The sequence below is a fragment of the Spermophilus citellus genome, assembly GCF_964194105.1.
Source record: "Spermophilus citellus genome assembly, chromosome: 9".
In the NCBI taxonomy this organism is placed as follows: Eukaryota; Metazoa; Chordata; class Mammalia; order Rodentia; family Sciuridae; genus Spermophilus; species Spermophilus citellus.
The window spans coordinates 110,113,699-110,128,583 of NC_138191.1; the positions used below are offsets into that span (position 1 = coordinate 110,113,699).

Sequence of the window (14,885 nt, forward strand, 5' to 3'; positions counted from 1 at the left end):
AAGGTCGGCCTGGGCTAGGAAACCAGATTGCTGTTTATCAGCTTTGCCATGCAAATACCAGTCCTCTGAATCTGGAGTCTGGAATAGTGGGTCCCAGACCTACTATATTACTGGTTGGGCTTGCCATTTCTACTTTCAATGCCACTGCTTTTTTTGGTTTCTTTACTGGAATTCCTACAGTACCTGTGATCTATATATTACAACGTAGCAAAATTAGATAAAGGGTTCTATAAAGCAAGGCACATGTCTTCTAATTTGTTTTCTATCCTCTACCCCTCTCAGAAAAGATATTAGGATTACAGGCTCTGGTGCCAGAGTGTCTGAGTTCAAATCCTGACTCTCTAAACTCACCAGCTGTATAAGTTTAGGTGAGTTTTTAGAAATTCTTTGAATCTCAGCTTCCTTACTAGTAAGATGGGGATAGCAAAGTATTTAACATGGCTGGTGTGATAATTTGTGGAAAGCACTCAGCATTTACAAAATACAAAAATAAGACATGATTAAGAAAAACAAATATGTAAAGAATAAACTAATCCCAGCAGCTTGGGAGGTTGAAGCAGGAAGATAACGAGTTCAAAGCCAGTCTTACCAACAGTGAGGCACTAAGCAACTCACTGAAACCCTATCTCTAAATAAAATACAAAATAGGGCTGGAGATGTGGCTCAGTGGTTACGTGCCCCTGAATTCAATCCCCAGTACCTGCCCCCACAAAATAAACTAATAAAATGAAGTAAAATTAAAAAATGATAAAAACATTGACATAATATAACAAATTGCTGTGAAAGCACAGAGTAAGAGTGATTAAGACTAGTCATGACAAAAGGAAGAATGAGATGTTCCATAAGTGACAATAAAGAATGAACAGGGGCTGGGGTTGTGGCTCAGTGGTAGTGCACTTGCCTAGCATGTGTGTGGCACTGGATTCAATCCTCAGCACTACATAAAAATAAATAAACAAAACTAGATAATTTCTAAAAAACAAAGGAATAAACAGGAACACCTATAATCCAGCAACTCAGGACAGGAGGATTAAATTTGAGACCAGCCTTGGTCACATAGTGAATAGGAATTTCCCAAGCAGAAATTTCCCAAGCCTAACAGAGAGTTAGGCTGGTGAAGGGTCCTCCAGGGGAAGGCCTAGCAAAGGCACAGAGCTATCTGGGTGTGACATGTTTGAGAAAACTATCTGGTGTAGGTAGAAGACTGGGCATATGGGGATGGAGCTGGAAATGACAAACTAGACAAGCTGGGACCAGACTACGAAAGCCTAGTTATTTGGATTTTGTTTAATAGCCAGCCAAGAGTCACTGAGCATTTTAATATCCCCAGATATGTGATTTAAGGAGATAATTTGGTAACCAGCGGTGGGATGGAGGGAAAGCCCATTAGGAGGCTCTTCTTATGTTATAGTCCAGAGAGCAAGCCTATGACAGGATGGATAAAAAAATCAGAATACGGATCAGGGACCCCAGCAATGCCTAGGCCCTTTCAAGAAGTCCACAAGCCAGGTGTGGTGACCCACACCTATAATCCCAGAAACCCGGGAGGCTGAGGCAGAAGGATTTCGAGTTCAAATCCAGCCTCAGCAACTCAGTGAGACCCTATTTCTAGATAAAATATAAAAAAGGGCTGAAGCTGTGGCTCAGTGGCTCAGTGGTTAAGCATGCCTGGGTTCAATCCCCTGGTACAAAAAAAAAAAACAAAAAAACCCAAAACCAAGAATTCTACAAGGTCAAACCTATTTTCATAATAATACTAAGATGTTATCTGTCATAAATGTTCAATAAAATTTCCCAGAGACTACCTGATGTCTAATATTACAACAGACTGAACATGTTACGTATGTTAATGTGATGGTTTTATCATTGCTATTTTTAAATGAATATATATTTTTAAAATTACTGTTTTAATACAGTAAACTAAAACTCTATAGATCCTCAATATCTATTCTTTTTTTTTTTTTGGTATCAGGAATTGAACTCAGGGGTACTCAACCACTGAGCCATATCCCCAGCCCTATTTTGTATTTTATTTAGGGACATGGTCTCACTGAGTTGCTTAGTGCTTTGCTTTTGCTGAGGCTGGCTCTGAACACGCAATTCTCCTATTTCAGCCTCCCAAGCTGCTGGGATTACAGGCATGTGCCACCGCACCTGGCAATTCTCAATAACTTTTAAGAGTATAAAAGAGTTTGAGAACAAAAACCTTGAAAACCACTGAATTAGAAAAATATTTGTTGAGTAAACTAACCAGGGCTCAAAAATTATTTGAATGCAGAGCCCAAAAAGTTTCCTTCAAAAAGTACTCTTAGTTTTAGGTAACCTGGTGGGAGGGGAGAAGAAATATAAGAGTTTGGGGAAGAAGTAGGACTAGGAAAAAATTCTAGGCAGAGTTTCATTGGAAGTGACATGATTTTGATCAACCTAAATTCTATAATGTTAGGCATAATATAAATCAACTTTTTTGAGGTTTGGCTAGTAAAAAATCTTTAAAACCAGCAGATATATTATATTAAGTACTATGGATTACTACCATTGAGGATTAAAAATAAAATATTCTATAATTTCACCAGGAAATGTTTTTTCATTCTTGTATCTACCTCTTACTGCCTCTATTAATGATATTAATAATAGTTATTGACTATTTACTATGATAAACACTTCACAAACATCTCATTAAAATTGAGGAAAAGTACCAGGCTGGTTGCCCATACTTATAATCCCAATGACTCTAGAGGCTGAGGCAGGAGGATCGCAAGTTTGAGGCCAGACTGGGGAACTTAATGATACTTTGTCTCAAAATAAAAAATAAAAAGAGTTGGGGATATAGTTCAGTATTAAAGTGACCTTGGGTTCAATCCCCAGTACCAGGAAAAAAAGTATTGAGGAAAGCATTGAGAAGTTAAGTGACTTGTACAGGGTCATATGAAATTTACTTGCTGGGAGCAGGATTCAAACCCAAATTCACATGGCTCAAATTTCCGTGCTCTAAAGCGTTAAGCTACACTGCTTACCTGGACCTGCTGCTTTTGTGCATTCAACATATTAGGGTCAATAGACAAGGGGCCCAGGACTCCCATCATCAGTTCCTTTTCCATTAGCCAGGGCCGGAGCTGGGATTCTGCAGCCTGGAAGCAGGCCAGATGGCTTGCAGATTCCTCTAGCTGCTTTTGCCGAGTCACAGTCACCTCAGTGGCCCTTTCCCATCGGGAATCTGTAGAGAAGAAATGAGATAATATAGATCTTTACTATCATCAGTAACTGATACGATCCCTAAATTAAATTCCTAATATATTACAAGAAATGACCCCAGGAGTATTATTTAACATTTTTTACAATAAAAAAAATAACCCTTTAAAAATTTTAACTAAAGAAATACAAACAATTGTGTATTTTCATTGGGGTAGTGGTTACAGGAAACTACATGTAATAAAATTGCACAAAACCATACACATATGCAAAATATGCTGCATATATTATTTTATTGCCTGCTTAAAATTTACTGTATAATAAACATTTTCATGCCAATATTCATTTATACTATTTACAATTTATGTTATGAACATATATTATTATTCATGATATTGAATATGTAGATTTCCTATCTTCAGTGGTCTCTTTAGTTTTTGATGAGAGTAGACTACCAATTTGACTGCCCTAGAAAGCCACAATTCCAACTCTGAATAGAATTTCTAAAACTTTTCCCTATTCAGATTCATTCTCTGACACTGCATGGGCCTCTTGTTTACAAAAATTAATTAAAATTAATTCCTACTTTGTAGGATGTGCTGAAATTCTGTTTGCTTTAGTCACAAGCAATTTAGTGAATATGAAACAACCCTGTGACAACATACTGAGCTCTTCTTCAATTTTCTTCCAATTTTCTGCTTCTTGTGAGTTGGGATATGTCATCAGTAATTCAGCTAAAGCTTGCTTCACTTCTTGGACCTTTGGAGAATTCTGTTCCAATTCAGCTAGGAAGGCCTAAGAGAAATATCACACATACCATCAGATTCTGGACAGGAAACAAAGTTGTGATTAGAATAGAAGATTGACTGGGTGGCAATTATAGTCTCTTCTCTGATGATTTTATTTATTTATTTATTTGGGCAGAAAGATCTTCTCTGATTCTATTCAGACTTGATTTGTGGGGTTTTTTTTGTTTTTGTTTTTGTTACTAGGGATTGGTACTAGACAGTAAACCACTGACCCACATCCCCAGTCCTATTTTGTATTTTATTTAGAGACAGGGTCTCACTGAATTGCTTAGTACCTTGCTTTTGCTGTTGCTAGCTTTGAACTCATATTTCTCCTGCCTCAGCCTCCTGAGCCACTGGAATTAAGGTATGGACCACCATGCCCAATAGTACTTAATCTTTCAATATTTACTTTAAAATAAAGTCAGGGCAGTAGAGGAGGGCAATGGGAGCATACGCCTATAATCCCAGGGACTCAGGAGGCTGAGGCAGGAGGATAATAAGTTTGAGGCCAGCCTCAGCAATTTAGCAAGGTCCTAAGCAATTTGGTGAGACTCTGTCTCAAAATAAAAAATAAAAAGGGCTGGGGATGTTGCTCAGTGGTTAAGCACCTTTCGGTTCAAGTCCCAGTATTTAAAAAAAAAAAATTCTAGATAGCAGGATTTAAGTTTATTTAAGTACATCAATGAAACTCAGTAAGTAGTAATTATCACTTCGTATTAGCTAAAAGTGCCAAGATGTGATGATGACCACATTTCATTAGTTAGCAATGATATGTGATGTTCAACTGGAGCATTATTTTCTGGTACTACCTGCAGTTTTAAGAATGCACTGTAATCAGTTTTTTTGTTTCTCGTTTAATATTTATTTATTCATTTATTTTTAGTTATAGGTAGACACAGTGTCTTTATTTTTTACTTTATATGGTGTTGAGGATTGAAACCAGCGCCTCACGTACGCTAGGGGAGAGTTCTACCGCTGAGCCACAACCCCAGCCCTGTAATCAGTTTTTTAGGTCCCTCTAAGAGTTGGAAAAGTGCTTCAGAGAATGGTTTAGCTCTCTTGTAGCATCACATAAAACATCTTTAAGTAATCCCTTTTTCAATGTGCTAATACTTTGGGGGAAGTCTATTCTCTTTCTGCAAACTGGTTTTGTTTCTGAATCTAATTTATAACAACTTTTAATTTTGTTTCTGAATCTAATTTATAACAACTTTTAATTTCACAGGTAAAAAAATTCTCTGGGAGAGGTTGGGCATGTTAAACATTTGGAAGTCAAATATAATGTTTATCAAAGCCTGGGAGGTTGGCCATATCTCACTCTCAGGTCCCTGGGCTAGGGAAAGAAACAGGTGCAGCAGAATACCTTATTAGATTCAGCTTGTGCCTTCACTGTTTCTGTCTTGGTTGGAGACAAAGAGGCATCCATGGCTTTCAGGACCTCCTCTTTTGATTCTAGCCACTGCAGCACTGAGCGTGCCTCTTTCTGAACTTCCTCCATTCTGCTGAGGACAGCTTGAAGGCTTTCCTGGCGTTCCCGAAGTACTCCACCTAGTTTCTCATACTTCAAGTTTACATCTGACAAGTCACACTGTATCTCCGTCAGATCTAGTATCACAGAAACAGAAATCAGACTGGGAATGGCTCTCCCCTTGGTTTTTCACTCCTAAATTATTTGTTAGGATTAAGCATCTTTCCTACTCCTCCTAGTGAACTAGTGAGTATCTTCCTCCTAGATCACAAAAAATTCTTATCTAAATACACAAAGCAAATCTGCTTTCTGATTTACAACAGAATTAAGGGGAGTAAAAGTAAGAAATCAGCCTTACAATACCAGAGGAATTAATGGACTTGGAGCATTCTTTTGTTCCCCCTTCTCCAAACTAGAGAGGTTACCTAGCTGGGAGGTTAAACACTACACTAGAGATTACCTCTAGAATAGCTTCTTTATAATTCAAAGATTCACATGTGTTTTCTACAAGGTCTTTCCTCATTGGCCTTATCTGATAGTTCTGTTTATTTTCTCAGTACCCTTTAGATATAGGGCTGCCAACCCAGTTAGCCCAGAGTCAGCTGCTCCTCCCCAGGTTTTCACCCTCATGCTCCAACTGGCAGCAGTTGCACATATATTGAAACAAACACAGATGCAAACATGAACACTGTCCTAACACACCCAACAAAGAGGCAGGCACTGTTGAAATGGCATTCTCACCTTTGCAGGTGTGGTATCCGTTTACACTGCCTACAGAGCTTCCTACAGAGGGCAGTATGGAACCTGAGCAGAAGTACAGGGAGACAAACAGGGCAAGACCAACGTGTTAGGAATACATAAAGGCACTGCATTTGTTCTTTGGCATTCACTTTAAGCTTGGGCATCAGGAAGTTAACACAGCACAAGACAACAAACTCATGGAAAGAGACAAATCATTTTAGCTGCCAGGCAATAAAGTGTTACTTGAGGTATTTCAGCTCTTAAGTGGTAATGATTCTTAATCCTTTCTATAGGAAATTCCAATTCTTCTTAAACCTCTAACTTGAATTCTTTGGACTCTTCTCTAATTTTTGTGAGGCAAGTACTGTGAAATTATTAAGACTTTAGAATGAATGGTATCTCCCACATTTTAGAATGTGAATCTACAACAAACCCAAAGAGAGTCACCTTTAATATCAATATCTTTTATTATAATAAAAATAAATAATAGAACGATTTTTATTTATTTATTTTTTTCTTTTCATCTGACTTGTTTTTAATCTCATAAAATAAGTATTTTGAAAACATTTTTGACAGAAAAGTGAGGAAACAAAATATTAATTTTCTTAAACAAATCAGAATGTGTTGTATTTCTATACTAATTACAATATTAGAACATTTTTGTTTTCAAAAATATATGAGTGTATGAATGTGGCATTTTATTTTATTTTTTTATTTTTTTATTGTTGGTTGTTCAAAACATTACATAGATCTTGACATATCATATTTCACACTTTGATTCAAGTGGGTTATGAACTCCCATTTTTACCCCATATACAGATTGCAGAATCACATCAGTTACACTTCCATTGATTTACATATTGCCATACTAGTGTCTGTTGTATTCTGCTGCCTTTCCTATCCTCTACTATCCCCCCTCCCCTCCCCTCTTCTCTCTCTACCCCCCTCTACTGTAATTCATTTCTTCCCCTTGTATTATTTTTCCTTTTCCCCTCACTTCCTCTTGTATGTAATTTTGTATAACCCTGAGGGTCTCCTTCCATTTCCATGCAATTTCCCTTCTCTCTCGCTTTCCCTCCCACCTCTCATCCCTGTTTAATGTTAATCTTCTTCTCATGCTCTTCGTCCCTCTCTGTTCTTAGTTACTCTCCTTATATCAAAGAAGACATTTGGCATTTGTTTTTTAGGGATTGGCTGGCTTCACTTAGCATAATCTGCTCTAATGCCATCCATTTCCCTCCAAATTCTATGATTTTGTCATTTTTTAATGCAGAGTAATACTCCATTGTGTATAAATGCCAAATTTTTTTTATCTATTCATCTATTGAAGGGCATCTAGGTTGGTTCCACAGTCTTGCTATTGTGAATTGTGCTGCTATGAACATCGATGTAGCAGTGTCCCTGTAGCATGCTCTTTTTAGGTCTTTAGGGAATAGACCGAGAAGGGGAATAGCTGGGTCTAGAACGATTTTTAAAAGCACTCCATTTAGTAATAAAGACATAAATGTGAGCCCCTTTATGTCGGTATTCATGAAAGATTGCCTGATTTTTCTTTCATAACTTCTTCTGGCTCCCCTTCCTTTACTAGAAAATGGAAATATAAAGTGCTGATAAACGTGGCTCATAAATATTCCCATAAATTCTGCTTTGGGCCTTTGGTTCTGTTTCTAATTATCACCATTTCACCTACATTCTCCCCATCTTAGTCCCCTATATTTCAGAGGAGCTTCCCAAGTTAAGTGAAAACCAGGTTATGAAATTACACAGAACCTAACAACAGTCATTATATAGCATTCTAGTGAAAGGACAGAATGGGGCTGGGGATGCAGTTAGCGGTAAAGCATTTGCCTGGCATGCGCAAGGCCCTGGGTCTGATCCCCAACACTACAAAAAAAGAAAAGGGGGTGGAGTGTATGGACAGAATAAAATTCTTAGGTGCACTGCACTGATTACACTATGCAAAAAGCTAAAATACAATTTAAAAAATAGTTACGATGGTAATTATAAATGTTAATGTATTTTCAATTAAAAAATGGATCAAACAGAAAAATTACTTTCCATTACAACACAGTGATGACAAAAGGCAAACTGGACTAGTAATTAGGAGAAAAGGTCCTAACCAAGACTGTCACTAATTCAGTATGTAAGCCTTGATCTACAAACAGACCTCAGGTTCTTCTCTAGGATAAGAAGATAACATTACCTAGCCTGTCAACAACCATGCTGTTATTGGAAAGACATCATGAGATAACATGGGCGAAAGCACTTTAAAACCCAAAAGACACAGAAAATGTTTGGCATTTGTTTTTTGGGGGATTGGCTAATTTACACTACATCTTAATCTACTACCTACAACCAATTTTTCTTCTGGGGGCGGGGCAGTTACCAGGGATTGAACTCAGGGGCACTCAACCACTGAGTTATATCCTCAGCCCTATTTTGTATTTTATTTAGAGACAGGGTCTCACTGAGTTGCTTAGCACCTCACTAAGTTGCTGAGCCTGGTTTAAAAAAATTTTTTTTTTTTTAGTTGTAGATGGACACAATACCTTTATTTTATTTGTTTATTTTTGTGTGGTGCTGGGGATCGAGCCCAGTACCTCACACATGCTAGGCAAGTGCTCTACAACTGAGCTACAACCCCAGCCCTGTGGCTGGTTTTGAATTCATGATCCTTCTGCCTCATGATCCCTGAGCTGCAGGGATTACAGGCATGTACCACTGTGTCCGGCCCTACAACCAATTTATGCTTTTTTAAAAAAAATTTTTTTAAATTGTCGATGGACCTTAATTCTATTCATCTATTCATATGCGGTGCTGAACCCAGAATTGAACCCAGTGCCTCACACATGCTAGGCAAGTGCTCCACCACTAGGCCATATCCCCAGCCCTTATGCTTTTTATGGGCAAATAAACAGATCTTGCCACCTCTATGTGAAGTTTTATTTAAGTTTCTTTCTTTCTTTTTTTTTAAAGAGATTTCTTTATTTTTTTTAAATGAGCCTTTATTTTGTTCATTTATTTATACGTGGTGCTGAGAATCGAACCCAGTGCCTCACACATGCCAGGCAAGTGCTCTACTACTGAGACACAACCCCAGCTCCTTATTTAAGTTTCTTTTTCAACATCTTTGACTGGAAAGGGCTTTACAGAACACTTCTGTCTAGTACTGTACAAAGCAAAATAGCTACAGTAGATGTGTAATGCATTAAGTGAAATGAATAAAAGTTTTGAGGTATGTCAAAATGAGCAAAGTCTCATGAAGGCAGAATTGTGTAATAATGGAATTCTTAACATTCAGGTCAGAAAAATGTCAGCTTACTGGCAGTTTTTGACCTCAATGTCAGTTTTAGGTGTTTCCTATGTTTGAGAATGTGAGCCCTCATCAAATATTCTTAGCAGCTTAACTGTGCAACAAGAATTTCTTAATACATCACTTTTAAGTTCTCAGTTCAGTTTGATCAAATAGTATTCTAAAGCCCCATCCCCAGTGTGGTGCAGTGGTAGAGCATTTTTGCCTCACATGTGCAAGGTCCTAAGTTCCATCCCCAGTCCTGCCATAAGGGGAAAAAAAAAATCCAACAACAATAAAACAAAAACAGTATTCTAAGATTGTAAAGTGAACTTTTAAAAATATTTGCCAGGCTGGGGTTGTGGCTCAGCGGTAGAGCACTTGTTTAGCATGTGTGAGGCACTAGGTTCAATCCTCAGCACTACATAAAGTAAAATAAAGACCTTATGTCCACCTATAACTAAGAAAATATTTAAAAATAAATAAATAAAACAAATAAATAAAACCATTTGCCACCAGATGTGGTGGCATACACTTACAATCCCAACTATTCAGGAAGCCGAAGCAAGAAGATCACAGTGTGAGGCCAGATGAGGCAACTTAGTGAGGCCCTGTCTCACAATAAAAAATTTTTTAAAGAGGGGCTGAGGATATAGCTCAGTGGCACAGCATTTGCCCAGCATGTGTGAGGCACTGGGTTCGATCCTCAGTACTGTAAAAAGGAAAAAAAAAAATTTTTTGTCATTGGGCTACGGGTATAGGTCAGTGGTAGAGTGCTTGCTTAGCATGTACAAAAGGCCCTAGGTTCAAGCCCCAGCATTGGGGGGAAAAAAAATCTGTGATCATTTGCAATTGATTATCTCTGTGAATCATATTTTTTGGATATAACACCTAAACAAAATTTAGAAATAGATCCGGTGATGAAGCCATCATCCAATAATCCTCCTTAAAAAATTTTTATATTCATTAAGGTAGTCTTAATATTCTCATTGATAGATTTCATAATAGATAAATACTCCAGCTTATAAGGGAAACCAACATCACCAAAATTTGTTGAGGTGTTTTTTTTTTAAAGATCCTGTGTTAAGTGTGTACCTAGCATGCATAGGCTCTGGGTTCATGCCACAGCAACAAAAATAAACCCCACAAAGAACAAAAAAACAAAAATGACTGGGCTGAGGATGTAGCTGTGGCAGACCTTCTTGCCTAGCATGTGCAAGGTCCTGGGTTCCAATCCCAGTATCGGAAAAACATAAACAACTATAGTACTTTTTAAAAGTGTGAAAAATGACTGATCTAAAGTAGGAGTCATCAAATCAGAGCCCACTGGCCAAATCTGGCCCTTTGTCTGTTTCTGTACATAAAATTTTATTGAAACACAGCCACAGCCATTCATTTATATATTGTCTATGGCTGCTTTTGTGACACAATGGCAAGAGGTATGTAATTGTGACAGAAAGCAGATAGCCTGCAAATGCAAATATTTACTATCTGGCCCTTTATTCAAAAGTTTATAGACTCCTGATCTAATCACACACTAACAATCTACTGAACTTAGAGGTTTATGTATTAGAGTAGAAGACACCAGTTCTCTGAAATATTGTCACTTCTGGAGAATTCCAATAAATCTTTAAACTTTAGAGTACTAACGAAAAGTATCCATTTTCATGAGAATAAAAGAAAGTACACTTTTTCTTAAGCATTTAATTGACTTTAGGAGTGCACTATCATAGTCTGGTCATAAAACCTATGGATTCCAATTAATAACCAGCAAGTGACAGAATTCATACTGAATTCTGTTTGAAAGACTTGACAGCCAGAGATTATTCATACATCTAGGTGCAAATACAAGTATTTGTCTCTGGTGTTCAAATACAAGTATTTGTCTCTAGTGTACAAATACTGACTCCCAAATACCAAACTTCTCCCTGGATATAATCCAGGCTGACTGGAGCTTAAAGATGATGCATAGCAATCTCATCCACATGTTTAAAAGAGAAAAAGAAATCATTGAAATGAAAATCCTATTTTTAAATTTTCTGTATTAATTTGGTAGTAGCCCAACTAGTCCAATTACTTTTCCCATCAAGAGAAAAAATTTTGCAGAGTGAAAAAATGTTACATAGCAAAGAGGGAAAGAGATCAGGTTGAGAGAAGACTGCTATGTGGACCCTCTTTGTTTTCAGATCCACCCTTGATTTTGACATTAGTTAAACAAAAAGTTATCACCAAAGGCCAAGAGCAAAGAATGATATTCATTCACCATGTTTTAAAGAATTTTGTACTCACCTGTTTTGGCTTGGGAATCAGGTGCTGTAATTTCCATGATGAGATTTTCTAAAGAAGTGCCTTTGCAATTGATTTCTTCCACCAGAATTCCCTTACTTGCCCAATCAATGAGGATACCCTGTTTAAAAAACGAAAGAGCTCAATGTAACATATAGAGGTCTCCTCATACAGGGACACATGTTCTACATATATTTCCTAAAGTTTTGACAAGCATCAAGAAATCATACTCATATTCAGCCATTTCAAGATCTTGGTCTTGGCAGCAAAGATGTGGGAGAAAGTTATCCTGGAATTTTCAGGACCTTTTGATTCATTTCATTCAATGAAAAAAAAATCCCATTCTGGAAATTGAACCTAGGGACATGTTACCACTAGGCTACACCTCTCAGTCTTTTTTATTTTGAGACAGAGTTTCACTAAGTTGCTGAGGTTGGCACTGAACTTGTGATGCTCCTGTCTCAGCCTCCCAAGTAGCTGGGATTACGGGCATGTGCCACTGTACCCAGCTTCATTTATCAATTTATTAAGCATTTACAACTTTTTACATCATCATGGTCAGGCACCATGCCAAACACTGGAAATACAAATTAAGATTGACATAGCTCCCCAATCCAAGAGCTCAGATTATTCATCACATTATAATGTCATAAATGTTAGTACAGAGATATGGTCAGTCAACTCTTAGAGCACAAGAAGAGACACATCTAACTGCCAAGAGAGAGAAAAGCTAGAGTTAAGACAAGATTTGTCAGGTGGACAAAAGTGAGCAACATGTATGTTTTTTTTTTATTTTTTATTTATTTTTTTTTTGAGAGAGAGAGAGAGAGAGAGAATTTTTTAATATTTATTATTTTTTAGTTCTCGGCGGACACAACATCTTTGTTGGTATGTGGTGCTGAGGATCGAACCCGGGCCACACGCATGCCAGGCGAGCGCGCTACCGCTTGAGCCGCATCCCCAGCCCAGCAACATGTATGTTAAAGAACAAAAAAGAAATGATAACTAGAGGGTAAACAAGGAATTAGATATTGAGATGTACATAAATACACAAACTCATAGACATCACTTTGCATTTTTCAAATTTAGGTTTGAGACAGAGCTTGTGCTATCATAGAAAGTCATTAGGAACAAGAGCATCTGCTCTAAGACAAAAGTACCAGATCATGCTAAGTCTCTGAGATGTGATGGCTTGCTATAGCGGTACAAGTATACTTCTTTCAAAGTGGGTACCCATTCTAGCCTTCAACCCCTTGCTCTGCAATGAAAAGCCCTGATCATTAAATCATTTTGGTTTTAACTCCAAGCTACAGAGTAGCAGCAGAATTACACAAATATCAACGTCTAGCAAGCTCAAGTGGCCTAACTCCAAACTAACCTGTGGTCACTGCTTGTCAAATTTTCCATTAACCACTTGTTTTCTAAGGGCCACAATCCAAAACTATGCATTTATAAGCAGGATATTAGAAGTTTTTGAGGGAAATACAGTGACATCTGTTGGATACCATGCGAACAACTACTATTTAGTTGTTTGGATCTAAATATTTAGCATGTGGAAATACTAGGTTGTTTGGGGATTTTGTTGTTGTTTTGGTTTTCTTAGGGAGGAGACCTGGATGTACTATGAAAAGTTTCTTAAAACGCTGAGGGCACTGTGGACCAAGAAAGTTGGGAAACCTCTTTCCTAGGGAATTCCAACAGGAAATGCTTCTGGTACCTCTCTGTGACAGTAATCAAACTCTTCTTTCATCTGCTCAAGATAAAGTCTGCTTTATTAAGACAACATGGATGAATGTATGAGAGTTATTTACAGGCAAATTTGGCTTATTACAACAAAGAGAAGAGATATTTCAGAGGTACAAGTAGAGGCCAGTTTATTCTGAATCAAAGATGGTACAAAAGGGATCCTTGTGCTAGGGATATAGCTCAGCAGTAGAGTACTTGGCCTAGGCGTACATATAATGTCCTGGATTTATCCCCAGCACTGGCAAAAAAAAAAAAAAAAAAAAAGAAAAAGAAAAAAGAAAGGAAAGACAAAAAGAGGGGAGATTGTTCTCTAGTGGATAGGAGAAAGACTGATCTCACGCTCAAAGGCATCACTCACCCACTTGCTTCTAAATTTTCCTTTATTGGACTGAACTTTGACCAATGAAGTACTAGAAATTAAACTCAGGGGCACTCTGCCACTGAGCTACATCCCCAGTCCTTTCTATTTTTTATTTTGAGAAAGGGTCTCACTAAATTGCTGAGTTTGACCTAGAACTTGAGATACTCCTGCTTCAACTTCCTGAGCTGCTGAGATTACAGGCATGTATCACTGTGCCTAGTTTTGTTTCTTGGGTTTTTTTTTTGTTGTTGTTGTTGTTGTTGCTGTCGTTTGTTTTTTGGTAATGGGGACTGAACTCAGGGGCACTCAACCACTGACCCACATCCCCAGCCTATTTTGTATTTTATTTAGAGACAGGGTCTCACTGAGTTGCTTAGCACTTCACTAAGTTGCTGAAGAGGGCTTTGAATTCACAATTCTCCTGCCTCAGCCTTCCAAGCCGCTTGGATTATAGGCGTGCCACACAGCTCCTGGCCCAATTTTTTTTTTTTTTTAATGATGTCTTTTTACAACTCATCACAGCATGGGAGGCAACTAAGAAAGAGTTGCAACTATATCATTCCCAGATGATTTGTTTGGTTTTGTTTCTTTAAGTAGGAGATGTTATGGTGCTCAGTGCTGGATCAGGGCAAGTAGGAATCACTCAAAGAGAATGGAGGAATTTCTATTCTGATGCATATGGAAAATTTTGATTTCTCATATGGCCTCCCCTCACAGCTAGGGATCAATTCATACAAGCTTCTAAACTACTGTCTGGTGGGATTCTTAGAGACCTACCTTCAGGTGTTCAATCAGCTTTTCCAGTTCTTTAGCACTCATGAAGGTCTCTGCAGATGGAATACTCCCTTCAGTTTCTTTGAGCCATTTTTGGAAGGTCCTTATCAGTTTTCGGAACTCATCCAGCTGCTCCTGGCAAGATAATGCATCTTTCTCTCTGTTAACAAAAGACATTTTGTTATTTGCCAGACAGAGCTTTGTAAAATCAACTTGAATTAAAACTAGGTTCATTCT

At 37.8% G+C, this 14,885-nt stretch overlaps 1 protein-coding gene across 17 annotated transcripts in view; it reads right to left on the reverse strand.

Moving 5' to 3' along the window:
• Positions 1–14,885, reverse strand: part of MACF1 (microtubule actin crosslinking factor 1) — a gene marked incomplete at its 5' end in the record, with an annotated part of 350,743 nt that overhangs the window by 96,794 nt on the left and 239,064 nt on the right. For 16 of the 17 annotated variants that reach the window (XR_014023452.1, XR_014023453.1, XM_081305387.1 and 13 more), the window contains 6 exons: positions 3,015–3,214; positions 3,855–3,984; positions 5,344–5,585; positions 6,190–6,252; positions 11,771–11,888; positions 14,652–14,808. Coding sequence is in view for 15 of the 17 variants with exons in the window: in XM_081305387.1 (XP_081161513.1) it covers positions 3,015–3,214; positions 3,855–3,984; positions 5,344–5,585; positions 6,190–6,252; positions 11,771–11,888; positions 14,652–14,808 (910 nt within the window). The remainder of the gene's footprint in view (positions 1–3,014; positions 3,215–3,854; positions 3,985–5,343; positions 5,586–6,189; positions 6,253–11,770; positions 11,889–14,651; positions 14,809–14,885) is intronic. The other variant, XM_081305391.1, reaches the window with a different exon arrangement.